This window comes from Pholcus phalangioides, unplaced genomic scaffold, assembly GCF_987345545.1.
Source record: "Pholcus phalangioides strain wild (caught in Gottingen) unplaced genomic scaffold, Ppha-v1.0 ptg000009l_1, whole genome shotgun sequence".
In the NCBI taxonomy this organism is placed as follows: domain Eukaryota; kingdom Metazoa; phylum Arthropoda; class Arachnida; order Araneae; family Pholcidae; genus Pholcus; species Pholcus phalangioides.
The window spans coordinates 56,717,035-56,739,021 of NW_028301602.1; the positions used below are offsets into that span (position 1 = coordinate 56,717,035).

A 21,987-nucleotide genomic window follows, 5' to 3' on the forward strand; every position below is an offset into this window, starting at 1 on the left:
CACAAGTTCCACGCGCTGAACTATGCACTATGCAAATGAAGCCAGGTCCAGAATTGCCGAGCTGAACTACTCAAAAGCCTGTTTTTAGCCCACAGTGTGGAGTGGTTTGGATGAAAAACAGTTCTTTGCATATTTGGGCATCGAGTAGAGCGACGAGTTTAGACCAACACCGTCTACAGCAGAAAGCCTCTGTGCGAAGCTCGTGACGTCACTGAAGTCATCCATTTGACCTATAGTCATTGGATATACTGCAAAAAAGGTAAGTATTTCTCATACGTGGGGCTGCTATATCCAATTGCTACAGGTGAAATGGGCAACTTCAGGGACATCAAAGCTTTGCGTGGAGGCTTTGTGCTAAAGATGTTGATTTAGATGCTGCCATACAGATTGCCTTCCGTGCACAGACAAACCAGAACAATTCACTTGAACTCTCTCATATGCATATATGAATTCATCGTTATGGTAAAGATAGATGCAATTTTTAAAAAATAATAATCAAAATAAGTAAAACACAGCAAGAAACTCAAAGACCCGATTTTTTTTAAACCGGTTTCCATAGTATTCAGTGTGTCTTCTGTAGCTCTGTAGTTTATTCCGGCCGTCTGTAAAAACCATGGACAATCCGTAGCAGTTGGCAACTATGAAAATCCAACAGGGATCTATAAGCATTCATATTATTTTTTAAGCATATTACCTTTAACCTGTAAAAGTCTCTAATGAATTTTTCATTAAAGTCTCTAATGCATAGCCAAGTTCCCTTGTTGCAAACTACTAGTGAATTGTTGATCCTAGAGGGATACATACTTCCAATTAGAAAAAATATCTAAATAATGTATAGACTTCAGATACGTCAGTCATAATGCATGGGGTTTTGTATAGTTATTTTAAAAAAATTAACTTTCTATACTGACATTCTGTCATAAAAACCTAAGTAGAAAGTTATTGTTCTGTGTTTCCCAAGCCCAAAAAAAAAAATATATAATTTTAAAAAATCCTAATTTCTAAGTGCAATATTTGCAAAGCTATTTGAATTAAAAAAAGCATAGAAAATGTAGGAAAGAACCAAATAAACTAATGGACAGCACTTCTTTCCCTCATTTATGCAGTTTTTCTCCCCACATTGGATCTTTGGAACAGGGGTGCCTATATTAAAAAGTTAATTTTTTATTTTCATAACTACGCAATCTCTTTCAACATGAATGACATATATCGGAGTACTACATGTTATTTCGATACTTTTTCTAAATGGAAGTATGCCTATAGGATCAACAGTTAGCCAGTAATATATGATATCCATATTTGTTATAGGAGTCTTTGTCTCGGCCACCTTGCTAGGCATTTTGTCTGTGGCCTTGTATTTGTAATTTGCGGCTACGGGATTTAGCTATGCACTTGAATAGTAATAAATATTTGTGTTTAAGTAGTGTGAGTAAATCAAGGGTATAGGAAATACTACAGTCGCCCCCCCCCCCCATATTCGCGGGGGTTACGTTCCTGGGAAGACAGCGAATATGGAAATCTGAGAATAACCGAAACCATATTTTTTTCTTGTATATCTCGTTTATTGAACATCATGAGAAAGGACAGGATGACGCAGAGGTAGAAGGGAATGTAAAATAGTGTACAACAATTATTGGCGATGTTTTCTGAAAGAACGTGGTGATTTTTCTGTTTGCTGTTACTTCTCTTCTTCATATCATCAAATATGTTGGAGTACGTTGACAAGGCTTCCTCTACTAAATTTTTTACATGGGAAGAACGTAAAATAGAGGGATCTATGTTATGAAAATAATCTATTGTTGATTTGAGCTTACGAAGCTTTTCCGCTATGTTACTTGTGGTCAACTTGTCTTCTACTTCTTTATCTTGATCTTCTTCATCTGGTACAGCTTCAGTTTCAGGACCAATCAACATTAATTCCTCCTCGGTCAATCCAGCATCAAAAGAAATTTGAATAGCACGTATTCACTAACAAGATAACTCCTGACTTCCAGAACAAAACACCGTTTTAACCAATTCAGGAAAAGTGTTTTCATAGTCCAAGCCTTTTTATTGTTCGTCCAAAATACTGGTAGCTTTGGCTTATCCTTCCCTTAAATTCTCACAGATTCGCAGATTTGAAAATTATGGTGGGCTACCCATATACGTATTTCTGCCAAACTACATAGTAAGTCTATCTCTACTTACCTTAAAAAACGAGGAGCTCGCTTTTCTTTTTTTTCTTAACTTCTTTGTGGCATTTTCTTCCAAAATAGTGCAGTTTTGTCAACGTTAAACACCAGCTGAAGTACATAACCCTTCTCTTCAATAATTTTCTACAAAGTCTAGAAATTTTCTAGTTGCCTCCTGGTCGGCAGAAGCTTGATTGCTAATGATTTTTACATTGCGTGGTTCGAAATGGTTCTTAAACCTATGGAACCAACCTTTACTTGAATAAAATTCTGATGAAATAGACGTTTCACCAGCCCTTTCCTTACAGAAGAGTAACGTTTTTCGCCTTTTGTGTTAAAATATTAAAATCAATTGTAATACCTTTTTGTATCAGTCTTGTACCCACAAAAAAAAGAATTTTCTATAAGAGGAAACACATGGATCCTGTAGGCGCTGCAAAGTTTCGACTGCCATGGGTGTAGCTACAGCTGAACATATTTCAGATTCCTTTCTCTTGATATATCTCACCATAGATTCGTTGATTCTGTAATAGCAGACCACAGCAGGTATTGACTTACTTTTGCCAAGCATAGTCAATATATCCAATTTTTCTTGTGAAGTTTTCACTTTTATTTACCTTCTCAAAGCATTATCAGTAGCACTAGAAGAATGAGGCATCTTAAACAAGCACAACTCAAATTTTGTAAACAAAACACGTGAATGACGATTGCTGAGTTGTCAAAAAAAAAGTTTTAAATAAAGGAAGGAAAAACCACGAATACATGGGGGGAGGGGCACTACTGTACTACTACTGTACATGCACCTCGTACACATTTGCCGGAGTGTGAGTTATGAATGTATGTGTGGCCTTAATATATTTATGTCATCGAGTTGGACTTGTTTTGTGTTCGTGCTGCTATCTGTCTTCCATTTTCTGAAGTAAACGTGGAAATTCTTGAATTTTCTTGTTATGACATTGTTGTGTTGTACGTCTGCCTGCTCCCTACAGAGAGACTTTTACAAATGGGAGACCAGAGGGAATTATACCACAATATATGAGCACAATGGACCCCTACTCAAAGTGCTGGGTTAAGCAGCAACTGATTTTCTAATTTTCTGTCTAACTCAGCAACATAACAGCAGGTGCACACAAGTGTTATATGATTTTTGAGACAAATGGGTGATTAGTTTAAGATAACACTGGAAAGACGAGCATAATCTGCAATAGCTTAACATCATTGACAATGAGAGAGAGAGAGAGAGCATGAGTAAAAAACAAAACATTTAAAATATGAGCTTCCTTCACAACAGAAAGCTTTTTGAGAGAGGTACGATATTCTGGGCAGACAAATATAACTTACTTATATTGCTGCAGAAATCAATCATTTCTTCCAAAGATTGGTCTTTGTACACATAAGCTAGCAAACAACAAGCAAAATTAGTTTACCATTCAAACTTTAAAATACACACATGAAATGATACATAGCTTATTGCACAGTATCCCCTCTTTATCAGCTTTAGCTGTTGCTGGCATTTCTTCCATTTCAGCATTAATGAGGAAATATGCTAATATTCTAGTTAACTATATAATAAAAGTGTTTTCTCCAGTTACTTTTAATATACTTAATTAGGAAGCAGGGCTACCACTCAAAAATCAGAAAAAGTAGGAAAAAGCATAACTAAAAAGTAGAATGGGTCAGACAACATAATCATATAATAATTTTAAAAAATCCCTAAAAATTTATTTTAAAAAATTTATTATTTTTTTTATTGCATAATTTCAGTACCCTATAAGATTGACCTGAACCAAAGCAAAATGACATAAATGACTTGGTTGCAAAAACAATTTTTGGCCAAATCAAAGCACTAGCAACCAGATATAATTCTTTTGTCTCTCTCTCTTTCACAATATAAATTACATTCTTTTTTGGAGTCTTGCAGGGTCTACAGTCCATCAACTCCCTTCGACAATGCACAGCAAATTATGAAGACATGTAAGTTTTTTAAGAATGACGCTTATTCGAGACCACTTTCAAAAGCACAGTGCAAAATGTGTAAATTACAACTTCCAACGTCAATTAGTCAAAGTGAACTGAATGTTTTTACTGCTCTGCCCTTTTTTTTTTCTTTTTTTTTTGAAGGGGTTTGTTTACATTTTTTGTTTGTTACATTTTTGTTCAATACCAGTGTAATCGTTTTTTACAAATGAAACACTTTCATTTCAATTCTTTGCTGAGCATTGTAAATATTGTTTATGCTTCAAAAATACAGATGACAACTGATTGCAATTGAGTAGCATCAGACTCACCAAAGCTAGAATAGGCCTATGTATCCAAAAGCTTTGTTATTCAAACTGTTGTTTCCCCTATATAAAAATGTGGCTTATAATTTTTAATGATTAATGTTAGCTACTGACCAAGACCATGAAGTAGTAAATACAAAATTATTTTTACCATCCAGACAGAAGATTTTAATGACTGATGCTCTACTGGCTGGTTGAACACTCAAACTAAGCAAATGAAAAATTAATAAACCAATTGGTCAACCTTCCCCCCCCCCCCAAATAACCTTAATTAAAAATAATGAGATTTCTGCTTTGGCAGAATCATTAATTGCAATCTACAACATTTGTAATATCTGGCAATATATAGATGATTCCCTGCTTAATTAAAATCAATTGCACAAATTTTATTGATAGGATTTAAAAGAGTAGCAAAAATCAAACACTAGAAAATAGAACAAAATCGAGAATTTACGCAAAAATAGAATATTTTACCAAAAAGTAAGAAAAGTAGGTCGAGAGGATACAATTTTGCAAAAACTGTGAAAAGTAGGTAAATAAAATGTGTTTAATGAAGATTAATTGGCAATGATTTACAATACACAAGGTGAGTATAACTACAGTTCCGATTTCAAAACGCTGTAAAATAGGAAACACTGGTTTTTGAAAATTTGCATGAATATTCTGAAAGCAATGAAATTCTGTATGGCGAATGGGAGAGAATGGTATAGAAAAATCATAACTCTTCTTAAAAAATAAAAAAAAAATGATTTTTTTTTATTTAAATCAAATTTTTTGATTAAAATGACTGAATATACTTATTACTGAAACAAATCTTGTTAACATTAAGAATGCATATTTCCATATCACCTAATTGCTTTTTTCCTCCAAATTATTCATTAATGCTTTAATTAAATTTGAGCAAACTGCAAACCAACTACCAGCAAAAAATATGAACACCAAATCTGTGTTTATATAATATGAAAGGTCATTGAGCCCGAATTAACTTCATGGCATGGATTAACATTGTTTTTTTATAGAGAACCCCCTCCTTAAAGTGAATGAGTGGTGGCAACTAAGTATCGCACATATGGTGCAGGCATTTCAATTCACTCAGTGCACAACCAAAGGGCCATTCAGCATCAAATAAATAAAGCAAATTTTATTGACAAGATTGTTTCTTGCACAATTAATGGACGTGTTTCTGACTTGCATGATATTGCTAAATAGTTTACACATTTGTATTCTTTCGCAGATTTAATGGGTTTTGGTAGAAAAACGAGCAAACTCAAAATTTTAATACGAAACGTAGTCAAAAGCCCAATGATATTTATGTTGGTACAACATCTATTATTATTTTGAATAAACAATCAGGGCATAGAATTCAAGGCTTTATACAAAGAATAATTCCTCTGTTTTTAATCAGGGAAACCCTTGTAATGCACTGAAAATACTTAGCGCAGTTTAACTAAGTGCTTAGTTTCACTCTCAATATCTCCTGTAATTTTTTCCATGCACAAAATCTAGAAATAGAGTAGTTTTCTTTCTGCACTGTATCTAGGGATTAAGTTCAAGTCCATATTCGCACACAAAGATCTTCTATACTTCTTTTAATCACAAGCTTTACCGCATATCAGTAACATACATACCAAACCAGGTCACTTTTACTTTAATATCATTGAAGTTATGTAAAGAAAAAACAAAATTTAAATTTTTTGATTTAAATCAATGATTTTTTCTAAAAAACTCAAGTGAGTTAGGGGTTTGATTCATTGGTTAGAGAATATCATTATTCTGATTTTCACCGATTTTTTAAGATGCATATATGCTCTCTACACAAACTTTCCTAAAAACAATGTCATGGCGCTCTTTAAATTGGGTCAACCATCCACTACTCGCAGTAAAATCACCTTGATTGAGACTTTTTGCAAAATCCTTTGCTTTCTCTTGAATTATTGGTCCTGATAATGGGGTTGAGTGAGATCAAGCAGATTTGAACCACAAAAGAGTTGATTCTTGTACATTCGCTGAAGTCTGATTTTCTTATGTGTTTGATTTCAAAGTTAAAATATGAAGTTCGCGTGGAGCCATTGCAATCACAGCTGTCAATACTCACAATAAAAACTAAATGACATATTCAGCGTCTAACCATGCTTTAGCTCTTTTTCTTTTACATGGTTCGTACTCTTTCAACGAAAAAAAATTCAAGGGCTATTCTGCACAAGCGCAGGTAAAACTTAAAAATTCAAGGACTTTTTTTACAAATGCATATTTTTCACATGAACAGGCGCATATTTAATTTTGATTGAAACTTTCAGAGATGACATTTCTACCTACTTTATTTCACATGATCCGTAATGAATAAAGGAGGCCACATACACACATATATCATACAAAACATATGACACATTGAATAACACAGTTCATGCCTGTCAATTTCCTCATTGAAACGTCTCTAAATATTGCAGTTAATTTTCTTTTAAAGACTAAAAAAAAAGAACTCTTCCAAAGATAGAAAAAGATTAAATTATTTCTTTCATTAATTCTGAATTAATTTATTTCATCAATGCTGAAAAAATTTTTTTCATCAATTCTGGAATTATTCCTTTCATTATTTTTGGAATAATTGCTTTCATCAATTCTGGATTTGTTTATTTTGCTAATGCTGAAATTCTTTCATTAATGCTGAATTCTTTTATTGATTCTAAAATTTCATTAATTCTGGAATTATTGCTTTATTAATTTTGGAATTATCTCTTTTATCAATGCTGAAATTGTCTTTCATTAAGTTTGGAATTACCTCTCATTAAGTTTGGAATTACCTCTCATTAATTTTGGATTTATCTTTCATTAATTCTGTAATTTTTTCTTTCATTAATTCTGTAATTTTTTCTTTCATTGATTCTGGAACTATCTCTTTATTAATTCTGGAACTCTCTTTCATTAATTTTGGAATCATATCATCGATACTGAAATTATTTCTTTCATTTATTGTTTTAAACTCCTTTAAACAACTATGGATGCCATTAGAAAATAACGGAGATACGCCGACATTCAACGCATCATGTGATCTTCCAAGGAATGACGTAGACCACTGATGTCATACCAGCGCCGGTACTAGAACGTGGGGGGCAACTGTCCCGGGTGGCAATTTTTAGGTGAACACCGTTATAAAATTATCGAATTCCGAATTGGGGGGGGGGGGGCAAGACAGTACAAAAATCCTAGTTATGGCCCTGCGTCATACTCCCTCCAGTAATATAAGCTCAATGGATTTCAGCGCCGATTCACCCATTGAAGTACAGCTTGCATTTGGCGACATTTTTGTCTGGTACACTCAGCAACCAATCTTGATAGAAGGGATTTTTCAGCCACACAATTAAAAGTATACACACACTTGTTACTCATTTTTTGTTTTTTTTCTTCAAAGAACCTTGTACAAGCGCTTCACATCACTCCTAAATAAATATTTTGTTGACAGCATGGGCGGAGATACGGGCGGGGGGAATGTGAAGTTGACTGATCTAATATATATATATGCATATATTTATGAATTGACATCATCATCCTCGTGCCCCCCCCCCCCAGACTTCCAAGTCAATCTCCGCCTATGGTTGACAGTAATCAGAGGAAGCTTCGCTCACTTACGGACCGAAAGGCTGAAATTATTTTGGCAAAAATTATGAAACTTTTTTTTTTAAGATATTGATTTCTCAAGTCCTCCAGAAAAAATACCTAGTACAAAAGTTTAATGACTTCCAATGACTCCAAATACGTCTACGTACGATCACAGGATACATGCTACCATAAAGCCGGGTTTTTCTATAAGTGGGTTGTTGCAATACCTTCTAGAGCAGAAAGACTTCTACTCTAGAAGGAGGTATTTGTTGTTGGGGGGCCAGAGCATGCCGACTGAGCTGAAGAAAAAAAACAATGATCGGAAGTACATATTTTGAACTCTAGCTTTTATTCCCTAAAAGTTGCAAGGAAAAAAACAAGATCATTTACGATCATAAAAAAAAAAAAATAAGTAAATAAAACGGCAGACAAATAACAACCGGCAATCTCAGGGAGAAAAAAAACAATCCCGACATAGACGCGGAAAAAAACCAGCCTACAGTATAAAGCCGAGCTCCCGTGAGGGTGAGAGCACGCCGCCCGCGATTTGCATATTGCGTCGGGCCGAGCGGTTCCACATGCACAGAGAATAAAAAGGGAAAAAACATTCCCACATAGGTTTTTGGTGCCGCATGAACCGAACTGGATCATTTCGCGTCGACAGAAACGTGTTACATAATCAAACTATGCGTTTGTGTATTCCTACCGTGGCGCATCAGCTACTCTGTCATCTGCATACTCCGGTTTGAAGGGAAGCATCGAGCTCGATGAAGGGAAGTGAAAGAAAACAAAAATGAAGAGAAGATCCGTAAAACGAGTGGCGCACAACGCATTTGACTCCTCCAGAAGCAGTAGGCCAATCACGCCTGACGTAAAACACTGCCGTGAGGCTTGTTGCGCTCTCTAGGAAAACAGTCGAACTTGTTTTCTTATTATTAGGTGAGTGGATGCCGTGTCACGCTGGGCGATTCACTTTGCACGTGGCACAGAAAACCTGCTCCTATGAAAACCCGGCTTAAGAATAATGGGGGAAAACGTGGTTTAAATCCAATTATCCAGGGTTATTGGCTGCTAAGGCTTTTTCCCTGTGCTTTACACTTTTTTAAGGACATCACTTACAGAGTACAAAAAAAAAAGTGACGAAAAGTATTTCGGAAAACACAAATTTTTCAAGGACTCTCACAGAATTCTTAAAAAAACTTTCTTTTTCAAGGACTCTTATGGATTTTCAAGGACTTTCAAGGCCTTGAAAATTAACTTTTTTTTTCAAGGACTTTTCAAGGTTTTCAAGGACCGTACGAACCATGTTTTACTCATTTTCCAAGAAATCGTAAAACTGAGTTCCACCAAAAACATTTTTTGCAACAGACAATATCAAAACTCCCAATAGATACGATTTTCATCCTTATTGGATGTTGACAATATCCCCACTTTTTTTTAAACTATGAAAAGACTGAAAGACCTTTCCTGGAAATGGCATTAAAATAATAAGCCGGCCAAGAAGTATCAAACATTAAAGCAACCCCTCACCACATAAAAGGGACCCATCATAGAGAACAAAGAAACAAAGGATTGTTGAAATACCCATGAACAATGTCAAAAAATTCTTAGAACTGATAACGCACGGGCAATTGTAAAAACCAGTTGTAGTAAAGAGACAAAAATCGTAGTAGAGTTAAGCCAAACATGTGTCGAGTTAGAGATTTCCCCCGCATTGAGATTAGCATTGTGCCAATAAAGGGAATAATAGATGTTGAGTTATCAAGATTCCACTGAATATAATTTTTCATCATATTACATATAGCATATAAATATTTAGAAACATGCTGCTATATGCTTTATATAAAAAATGACTATTTAAAAAGTATGCTTACCAGGTTTTCCTGTTGGTTGCTGAGCAATGGCATATAGCATGTTCCAAAATGCATGTTCAGGTTCTTGGCCATACCTCTCTCTCCACTCTAATTCTTTCAGGTACAAATAAAGAATATGTTCATCGACAGAGGATGGTGAAAACTTTTCAAACATGTTGTGCATGTGCCTTCTGATGTAGTTTTTCACATTCAAGACATGATATCCTTTACTTTTTGGATCAGTTATTCTTGCATCAGCATAAGTAAGATATCTGGATGATGATAATTGTACACCTTCTAACAATGAGCAATCAGTTATGACTGTACAAGATGGTTCAATAACCGATTCCACTGCAGGTAAAACTTTGCGTACACACTCACTGAATGGGAAAACTTGTGAACAAGTCAAATAGCTGCCTCTGTCCATAACAGAAACGATAACAAATTCACCAAATTTGAAAACTGCAGCTTCAACTACCTGATTAGTATAAGGATATGCTATATGTTTGGGACTTCCTTTAAAAGGACGTATTGTGTTTAATGCATCAGAACACACATTTTTAAACTGACACCAAACCTCAAATAACTCACTAATTTTTAAACTGCAATCTTCCCTTATGTGTTCAAAATCGGAACATAAGCTCCAATGATAAGATAAGGCAAGTAAATCACTCAAATCATAGTTCTCATAGCTGGCGAAAAAGCCTGGTCTAATGATTTTCTGTATGTATTTCCATCTAGAAAGGGAAAAAATGTCATTTTAATCTTTGTCACATTTTTATTCCATAAATAATATCAAAATTTATATCAGAGATTTCTGTGTTTTTTAAACATGACTGCTAATAATTAATTTCACTTTTGTATTTTTTGATATAGCATCAGCATCATAACATCACAGATTTAAATAACGAGTCTTAGATCAAGTAGATTCAAATTTACAAGCATTTGAAACAAAACAAAAAAATTAACATATGTATGCAGTGAAATCTCTCTTGCAAAGCCTCTATTCCTCAGAAAATTTGATCTTTTGGAGAGGTGACTGCTTAATTCAAGTAAGATAATGAATGTGAAACATTTTACTACACGTCTGTATGCCGGCTATGAAGAGCACCATGTCACAAAAGGTAAATTTTACAGGAGAGCTGCTTTGAGAGATTTTTTTAGCCAGTTTTTCTATGGAACTCACTTGTTTTATGAAGTTGTCTTCTGCTCCTTTTTAGTAGACATCTCAGACCTCAACAGACATCTTCCCCATGTCCTGTTTCACTTATGGGGGGGGGGGGGGGGGGGGGGTTGGCTAAACAGTTTTGTGTCCACTCAGTCAGGGTTTAAGCTATGGTTGCATTTGTGCACAAAATGCGAAAGTAGTAGCCACTTTTGCAAAAATGCATACAGGAGGTACAAAATGAAAAGACATCCAACCATAAATTATTAGCATTGTAGCATTTTGCTAAAGCTTCCCCCCTTCCCATTTTCACTTTTTTGCAAAAAGGAATTTTTTATCTAGCTTAAACCCTGCACTCAGTGTGTCACATGCATTGTCCTTGAGTGATTTTGGCTCGCGTACATAAATGGATAGAAGCTGTTCGAGTGGGGGAGGTATGGTTCACTGAGGGTGTGCATGGTGATTTTAGGGGGTGGGGGTGTCTGCTTTCACCCTACCACTCTATGTATATTTTCGGAGAGGCCAATCCCAATTAGAGGCTTATGCAAGATCAAGGGGGGTACAAAAGGGTTACAAGGTGGATCACAATGAATTTTGTAAAAAGAAATTTTGAGTTCTTAGCCTTCAAACAGCATTGGCATTATTAAAATTAGTAGAAAAATTAATTATAACAACAGTATTTCCTTCCGATACTTAAATTTTTTGAAAATATCTTTTTGCATCAACAATATATTTTTTATCATGGAGGGGGGGGGGTGTATAGGGGACTCCTAGGGGAAGAGCTGATGAAATTTTGCTGACGAGGGTCCAGATAGACTAAAATTCTGCTGACGTAATACTTAATGGTCCCTAATTAAAAATTTGGTTGAAATAATTACATTTGCTACTGATAGACGGCTCTATCATGGTTCTAAATGAATCAGGGATGCCCCCCCCCTTCCCCGGATCTAGAATAGATAGCTTCTAAGATATTCTGCAGGAAATTTTTTGTTGTTTAAAAAATTCTCTTTCCTCTATTTCTGTGAAAACTGCATAGTCAATGCTTTTTAAATCATTGAAATTTTGCTTTTCCTATATTTGGTATATGGCGGTGATAAAAGAATAACTGTTGTGTGAAGCTGAAATTTGCACTGTTTGAAAAGCATAAAATCTCTAGCTGTTGAGAGAATATGAAAAAGCATGTTTGTTGATGACAAAATTTATGAGCATTAGTAGCTTTTTTATAAATCAATTGTAAATATGGTGACAACTTAGAATGAAAACTATTAGCATAAACCCAAACTATGCCAGTGAAATGAATTAAATTAAGCAAAAATTTATGGACGTTCAGCACGCATATATCATGCACTATAAATTTTTAAAACTCCTCAGGGCATATATCAACCAACAAAATATATATTCATTCTAATATAAAATTTAATTAAGTTCCTGGGTAGGCTTATTTTGTCTGCAACAATCTCAATAATGCACTTTATATATATGCATGCTAAATAAGTTAATTTCAAAATCCCGCTTATAACATATATTATCACAAAAATTAGAAACTTTGCCTGGTTTTAATTTATACAAAAACTGCCACGTTTTCAAGACAAATAAATTCAATTGGTCGACGTGTTTCGGCTCTTCAATGGAGAGCCGTCATCAGGACCTCGTGGTCAGAATTCACACGAATGAGTCGTGGAGGAGTGATGTTTACATCCGGTCGTCTGAAGAGTTCGCCTTTGTATTTGCTGCATCCGAGTGGTCTTTGGATGCGAATTGGGGAGCCATCTGTTGCAAAGTGTTGAAAGTTTTATCACGGCTGAGGTTAATAAAGCCTGTCCAAGCTGACGAAATAGGTGGCGTGTTTCTTCCATCATTAACGAGGAAATTCTGGCATGTTCTGATGAAGTATCCCTCAAGAAAAATCAATTCGGAATTGTGTGTTGCTTTTTTAAAAACAAACGCTTTATCAAAATCAAAATAATGTGAACGTTGCCAACAGTGTTGGGCAGTAACCGAACTATCCGTCTGTCCCTTCTCAACATGCTTTCGGTGTTCGAGAACTGGAATATTTAGATTTCTCCTAGTTTGACCAATATATCCATTTTCGCAATTCTTGCATGGGATGAAGTAGAAACAGCCTCCCTCCAGAATGAACTCAATATCCTTCGTGACATCGCTTCTAATTGTGGTTTTTGACCTTTTATCATCAACAAGATCCTCAAAAAAATGACCCAGACATGCACCACGAACCCACTTCCAGATGACTCAAAACAGTTTTCTAATACCGTTGTTCTTCCATTCGATTCTTCAAGTTTCATGATGTCTTCTATCTTAAAGAAATTTGACTTCCATACAATATTCCAGCCAACAAATATACTCACCTTTTCCCATCTGAAAGATCCTATCTCACCCTCCAAATAATCTGGTATCTACTTCATCCCATGCAAGAATTGCGAAAATCGATATATTGGCCAAGCTAGGAGAAATCTAAATATTCCAGTTCTCGAACACTGAAAGCATGTTGAGAAGGGACAGACGGATAATTCGGCTATTGCCCAACACTGTTGGCAACGTTCACATTATTTTGATTTTGATAAAGCGTTTGTTTTTAAAAAAGCAACACACAATTCCGAATTGATTTTTCTTGAGGGATACTTCATCAGAACATGCCAGAATTTCCTCGTTAATGATGGAAGAAACACGCCACCTATTTCGTCAGCTTGGACAGGCTTTATTAACCTCAGCCGTGATAAAACTTTCAACACTTTGCAACAGATGGCTCCCCAATTCGCATCCAAAGACCACTCGGATGCAGCAAATACAAAGGCGAACTCTTCAGACGACCGGACGTAAACATCACCCCTCCACGACTCATTCGTGTGAATTCTGACCACGAGGTCCTGATGACGGCTCTCCATTGAAGAGCCAAAACACGTCGACCAATTTAATTTATTTGTCTCGAAAACGTGGCAATTTTTGTATAAATATAACATATATGTCGGATATAACATACACTTCTCGAATCTCCAAGGGGAGATCGAGGGAACACACAGATTCAACTTTATATTACTTCCTAAATATATACCTACTTTCTCTGTGATTCAAACTACAGTAAGAAAAAAAATTATATCGCAAACTTTAAGGTAAAAAAAAAGCAAACAAAACTTTTAACAAACTAGCAAGATCCCAGCCACACATGCTCTGCAACAAATAGAGTTATTGTCATTAATTGGGACACCTACCATCAAATTGAAAATATAAAATGGAAAGAATATGACTGCAGTAACGAACATTTAACAAACCCTTTGCATATATGCAAAGCTATGCATTTAAGGGTTAATGATTGACACATAGGCTATGTAAATTCTATGCAGCTGTGATGTTTCTTTTTATTTAATTTTTCTTTAATATATTTTTTAAGAACTCTCATTTATTAAAACAAATAATTTAGCCTAGCATCATCTCTAACAGGTATGGGTTTCCATCAAGCTAGCGAACATGAAAAGATAAACAAAAAATTGCACACAAATACCTTTCCCTTCATACATATATATTACATACTCTGTTGCAAGAAAAGGACATAAGAGAATTTCTAGCCCATTATAATATGTACCGCAAAGGTTAAAAAACTTTTACCTTTTATTCTTAAATATACAGTCGATCAAAGCATATAATGTAAAAAAGGAATGATGCATGCTCCACTTCCCTTGTAACTGAATAAATACAAAAATTTGGTGTTGCAAAGTCACAGACTATCAGAAAGTGTTTTCTCCGGTGCAGTTTGAAAAACTCTGCTAGTCATATTGTTTGCAGGCTTTTCAACAAAGATGAATCAATTTTCATCATTTATGAAATAAAGGCCCTTTTCATTTGCTGATTAGATTTATACTGTTTAGCACTGACATGTAGGCCTACTACTGCCCTGCTGAGAATTCTCTAGAAATTAGAGAGATAGAATGGCTTTTTCTCAGCCCAAGATATCAAGGAAATATTTTATTTTCTGGATATTATACTGAGATGAACTCGGAAAGAAAATTCATCTTGTTTCCACCGGGACTCGAACCCAGGCCCTCTTGCATACCGGGCAAGCATGCTACCATCTACACCACTGGAGACACTACCCCGCCTTCCTTATTTCATGGGTCGTGTCTCCAGTGGTGTAGATGGTAGCATGCTTGCCCGGTATGCAAGAGGGCCTGGGTTCGAGTCCCGGCAGAGACAAGATGACTTTTCTTTCCGAGTTCACCTCAGCATAATATCCAGAAAATAAAATGTTTTCTTGATCTCTAGAAACTGTTTGTGGGTTTAAATTTTGTAAGCAAGCTGGAACGTCTATAGCCAGCAGGCTGTGACCACCAAAAACTTTTCTCAAATTGAACTGGCAAATATTAATGCTTGCACTGTTTTCGAATTGTCCCAGAAAAAGTCTACCAATTTTTTTTCTAAGTGAAGCATTGTCTTCCATCACGTTTTGATCAACAGCTTGGATTTTCTCAGTAAGAAATGCAAGATTTGTCTGTCTACTATATCTAAAGCTAACCACAACTATAAGGAATCCCCTTTCTTCTGTCTTTGACAAAATGCTTTCCTCATTATAGAGATACTGCCAATAGTATGCAAAGCTACCAGGAATTATATGGGTTGAATTTTTTTTTCTAAAACAAATTAACTTAAATGTATACTTAAATACAAAATATGTAGAATATATTTAGATACCCAAAAAAAATTGGGATCTTGAAGCTAGTGAGATTTGTCTGAATATATAACACAAACCTTGTTTCAGAAAAACAAATAATTAAATTTTCAACATACCTGCTATCCGTTGTTAAGGATAACTTTGTCTGTCTAGTTATTGCTTCAACAACTTCATCAACTTTCATGTTTGTTTGTGATTGAAATGTTTTTGGTATAAGTCCTTTATCAAATATCCACTTGAATGGCGACTTCAGATAATCACTTTGTAAAAGTGAATCCACTAATACAAGAAAAAATGCATAGCAAATATTTGATTATTCAAGCAGAAAAATAAACCATTATGAAAATAATTTGCGGTGCTGGATGAGCTCAAGTGGCTTAATATTAATGATAGGAAATGTGAAAAAGATGGACAAACTTAATTTTTTAAAAAAGCGAAGCAATCTTTTTCTTTACAACAATTACTGCATTCCCTTTCATTAGTAAACGTGCTGTAAAACCTGGGAACACCAGAGTCTCGAATATTGGAGTCTGCTCCATTCCGAACATTTCAAGAAACGTAATGTTTAATAAGGACCACACAATACATTCAAAAGAATATTAAACTTAATATTAAAGTGATGTAATTTTCTACTCTGTACAGATTTATTTTGGACAATATATATGTATATTTGTTTTTGTAAAATATACAATTTGAACAGAGCATAACATAAAAGCTAAAGGAAAAACTAAATATGGAACTACAGTCGAATCCTGTTTTATCGAATACCGTTATAATGAAAATCTTGTTTTAATGAACACTGTTATAACGAAAATCTTGTTTTAATGAACACCGTTATAACGAAAATCTTGTTTTAATGAATGCTTGCCATTAAATCCCCCAGATAAGTTAACATAGGAGCAATGCCAAAACCTGGGATTCTTTTACAACAAAATTTCATTTTAACGAAGTGATTTCTCCGGTATCTTGGAGTTCGTTACAATGGGATTTGACTGTATGACATATTTCTCAATTCAAGATAAGATTCTCAACCTTCCAAAATTGCTTCAACTGCTTTTGATATAAACTATCTGCTGTACTAAAAGTAGGAATGATTAAGTTTGACTATGATATGGTACATTTACTAGCATTTATAATGCAATGGTTTTCCAATTGAAGCTGTATCTAAACGTGCAAAGCAATGCTTTGGGTATCAAGTCCTGCAAGCTCTGCTTTGATTGAAAATACTTTTTAAAACTCCGGCTTTATACAACCTAAGCTAAGAAAATTTTAGGTGAGAATAAATTAGTTTAATTAGTGTATAAACAGATGCTGCACGAGAATCTTCAATATGGAATAAAATTCTGCACAGATCAAAAAATTTAAAATATCAAAATATATATTTATTCAGTAACTATAATATAATTCAAAATATAAAACACTTTAATCTACATGAAAGTAAGCTTTTTGTTATTTAACAATACCTATCAGGTTAAAAAAAACTATTTGACAACATTGCAAGGTATGAAAAAATTACGACCTTTTTAAAAAAATCTAAATAAACTGATTTTTTTATTTAAATCAGATTTTCTTGATTTTAAATCTGAATTTTTCAATTAAAATTAACTGACTGCTTATAAATTAAAAAAAATCTTGTTAACATCATTCAGAACGCATATTTTCATATCACCTACCTATTTTTTAACCTAATCTCTCGAATTTAATTCTGTATTAATGAACTATAAACAAACTACAAGCAAAAAATATGAACACCAAAATTGTGTGTTTATGTAACATGAAAGGTCATTGAGCTCAAATTAACTTCATTGATTAACATTTCTCTTGCAGAGAAAAGTGGTTAATATATTATAACCAAAGGGTCCTTCAGCATCAACTAAATGAAAAACATATTCTATTGACAAGATATTTCTTGGGTGGATGCTTTTATTATGACATGTTTCCAACTTGCATGAGGTTGCTCAATAATTTACACATTTTCATTCTTTCCCAATGAGTTTTGGGGTAAAAAATGAGCAAACTTGACTTTTCACTTTTCATATCAAAATTTCTGGTCAAACAGTTTTTATGTTAGTAAAATATGTATTATTATTTTAAATCAGAAATTAGGACATACAATTCGAGGCTTTATACAAAAAATAATTTGTTTTTTTTATCAAAGGGAACTCTATAGCCCTATTGTAATGCATTGAAAATACTTATCGCAATTATACCTATAAATTTAGCTCCCTACATTTTTCTTCAATTTTTTGTTCATTATAGAATGTTCTATTTCTATAATTTTGTTTTCTTTTTTTTTAAAGCAAGTGATTTTAATCATGATTTAAATCACACTGATTTAAATCGTGTACCCTGACAATAAGTTTTTGGCTGTTTTAATACTTAGGTTCTGAGGTCAAAAACCCAAACCCTGATCCCCTATCACACATACTTTGAATTAACAGCTCTATTTTGCTTAGTAAATTAAACACAGGTAATCAGTTTAGATAAAATGAACCATAAAATTACATGTGTCACCTATTCTAGACTCTTTCTATAGTACCCGAGTGGCAAGATGGTCATCTTCTACTATGAAGATTACTGTGAAGGTCCATGGGTTTGAATCCAGGCAAGAATATCAGAAACAAGTTCTTTACCTACCAAGTCTAGAATGACCACTGATACATGGCGCCTTCATTTCCCATCCAACTCCAATAGTTGGGAATTGCAGTCAATATATGGCTGGAATTGGTGTGCGGTAAAGTAGACTCTTTGTATGTCAAAAAGTTCAAAATTGCAAATTATAATTAATATTTTGTTTTAATTGTAATAAATTGTTATTTAAAAGTAAAACATTGTAATATGCAGAAAGGTTAGTTTTGCATCACGTTATACACCTATTGTAAAAAAAATCATTGTGTAAAATAGGGAAAGTTATCATTCAGCCTAAGTAAGATAGGGATTCTCCAAAAACGTAAAAAAAAACTGAACACCCAGGAACAAAAGAAATTCTCATCAATAATAAATTATTCAAAAACATAAATCTTATGAATTTATTTTAAATGAATACAATTTAATTACTATTATTTTATAAACACCATATACTACTTCTTACAGTCTTCAATCGGACGGTGAATAAACTGGTTCTGGTGAAAATATATATCAACTTTTTTTAATGAAGCAGTCAATGTCAAAATTATGCTTACCGTGGCAACATTCTTCAACTTCTGTAAGTATTTATGTAGTAAGGTAGTAAGCTAAAGAATGCTGGACAATTCTTTAACTCATATTTCTGGGCCCCAAAGCAGAATGTTTAGCATTGTTCTGCGACGAGCCCTCAGCTGACTGGAAATGTTCTGCGGTAAAAATCCCCATACATGTAATAGTGGTTTTTTTTTTTTTTTTGCACTTTTTCTTAAATTTCTTCTAAATTGTTCTGCGACGTACGTCGCAGATTTTGGCACATTCTGCTTTGGGGTTTCTGGGTTGCATCATTCATGTTGTTTCCCATTTCAAAATAATTAATTAGGATTTGAGTGCTTTATCCACATTTGTCTAAGGCCGGCATTACCCTATAAAAGTCTGATAAAAGATCTCTTACAAAACTTGAAAAAAACAAACAAACAATAATCCTATTGTTCACATTCACTCGAATGTATCCAAAATGCTTATTGATTGCATTTTTCAAGTTTTACAAGAGATCTTTTCTACAACTTTTACAGTGTAATCCCGGCCTGATTTAAATCATCAAAAAAGACATTATGACATTTTAACTATGCAATTAATCATGAGTTAAGATTGAATTCATCAGAATCAAAAAGCTCCAGACCAAATCTTATCATGATTCATTCAAAACTTTAGAAAATGGTGTATAGCAAAAAAAAAAAGCATAAAATGAGATCCTGTAAAGTAAGGAAACAAATTTGTATATGTTATGGTAAATGTGATAAATCCAAGATTATGTATAATATCGCCAAATTTACCATAACATATATATGTTACGACCAAAGTTCGAAATCCCCCACTGTATATTGGCCAGACTTCAGGCATACATAATTATAGTAGGATATGTAAAATATATGATAATTCTTACGGATCCTATAACTTTTCTTACAGTAAATAAATTATTGAGGAAAAGGTAAAAATGCATTTGTTTGATCGAAAAGTATTTGCCATTGAAAATATACATATATCTGTCATGAAAATAAAGTATCAAATGAATAATTGATTAAAAAGACTGTAGAATATATAATTTCAAATATTCTCTTTAAAAAGTGGATTTTACACTTTTCTTCTCGTAATTAAGTGATTCTGTATACACTAAATTAAAAAAAAAAAGTACTTACTTAAATACTCGGTATTTGGTAGAAAGCTTCTACTTGAGCTAGAATAGGAGGGAACCATTTTTGATGACTCCTCTGTAAAGCTTTTGCTTTTCGGAAACTTCAGTAATGGAGAAATTTTAATTCTAATTAGGTTCTGGGGAGTTCCCTTTATTAATCCTTCACCAAGAACATGTATGACTATAGCATGTTGAATAGAATATGGTTTTGGCACTTTGATTATTCCATCCGGAGGATCTGAGAACTATAAACAATTTTTAAAAAAATCAACGATAGTAAAGGAAATATTCATTTAAAAAAATAAGTTTTTGTATATGATGAAAGAATTTCATTGGTTTTTAATGAGCTATATTTTTATCACACAATATTGAAGGAATGTGAATCATAACAAAAATTTAATCATTGAATGAGCAACTATGAAACATGAACACCAAATAATACTTCATATTGCATAGCTAAGGAGTGGTTGCATGCAACCCGCGAGGTGATTCTGAGCTGCCTCTGAACTAGGTAAAAATACTGTACATTAAAATGAATTTCTGATCATCATTTAAGCTATTGGTTCCAACAGCAGACTCCTATAATTAACAGACAATTTACATTCATTATTTCTAGTGATGAAAATAATTTACTATGTCCTCACCATACTGCCTTTTCAAACACTCAAATTGCTTATAAAATTTATTAAGGGCATTTTTCCCCCTTTTTTCATCATCTCGTTGGGCAAGTTGCCTGTCATAGCTGAATGCATATTTGGTTTTCTGCTCACAAAACAGAATTTTTTTAAATGGATGCAACTCATAATGACACCTTAAAACTTCAACCAACAAGGCTAAAAAGGGCAGAAATGTATCATACTTGATATGCGGGTTCATATTATAGACCGACCAAGGCAGTTCCACTCCCGGACACAATGATTATTTGTGTCAAAAACAGAGAAACGTTCATCTCTAAATTTTGACATGACAGGCTGGTGGCATTCTACATTGCACCGGACTGGTACTTCTTTAAATCAAACAAACTAACTCCTTGCCTAACTATCTATCTACAAACCCCACCAAATTGTGGAATTTCCTTCATCCCAAATCTGCCGGTCCTTCTTCCCTCAAAATCTCCAATGTCAAACTTCTTACTTCTCCCTTTGATATTGCCTCCGAATTCAATCAGACTTTCGCTTCTGTTTTTTCTTCCAATACCAAACCCCCTCAATACTCCTTTTCAGAATCCTTAAATAACTAACTAAAGTCTGATTTTTTTTCTCTAAAGAAGGCCTTTAGAATCTACTGAAAAAATTAAAACTACACTCCACTGGCCAGATGGGATCCCAAACCATATTCTCAAATTCTGTGAAGATGATATTTCCAACTATCATTTAATTATCTTCAACGTCTCCAGCTTGCCCTCCAACTGGAAAATTAATAAAATAATACTAATTCACAAATCAGGTCCTCCCTAAATTTTAGACCAATTGCCATCACCTCTACCTGCTGTAAGCTTTTCGAGCACATAGTTGCCAAGGAAATCTGTTCACACCTTGACTCAATTAACTTCTTTTTTCCCAACCAACATGGCTTTAGATCATCATTATGTTTCTACCCACTTAGCCCTTTTTATTCATGACTTATCTAATAGTATTGACAACAACCTACAAACTGATATCGTATTCTTGGATTTTTCCAAAGCATTTGACAGAGTGCCCCATAGTAAACTTCTTCTTAAATTGCAAAATCTTGGCTTAAGTGTTCCATTATTGAAATGGGTAGAGGCATTCCTTGTTGATAGCAGTCAGTTTGTCTGTTTCAAGGGTCAAAACTCCTCATACCTTCGGGTCAAGTCTGGAATGCCTCAGGGATCTGTTTTCTCCCCCTATTACTTCTAATTTATAATGACCTATAATGACAGGTCATTATAAATTAGAA

General features: G+C 34.1%; 1 protein-coding gene across 3 annotated transcripts in view; it reads right to left on the reverse strand.

The window, feature by feature from the left end:
• LOC149083349 (uncharacterized) overlaps window positions 1–21,987 on the reverse strand; it is a 148,463-nt gene that overhangs the window by 105,409 nt on the left and 21,067 nt on the right. For all 3 annotated transcript variants that reach the window (XM_089236597.1, XM_089236598.1, XM_089236599.1), the window contains exons 5-8: window positions 20,072–20,312; window positions 15,866–16,028; window positions 9,925–10,640; window positions 3,513–3,569 (exon numbers count right to left, since the gene is read on the reverse strand). In XM_089236597.1, coding sequence (XP_089092723.1) covers window positions 3,513–3,569; window positions 9,925–10,640; window positions 15,866–16,028; window positions 20,072–20,312 — 1,177 coding nt within the window. The remainder of the gene's footprint in view (window positions 1–3,512; window positions 3,570–9,924; window positions 10,641–15,865; window positions 16,029–20,071; window positions 20,313–21,987) is intronic.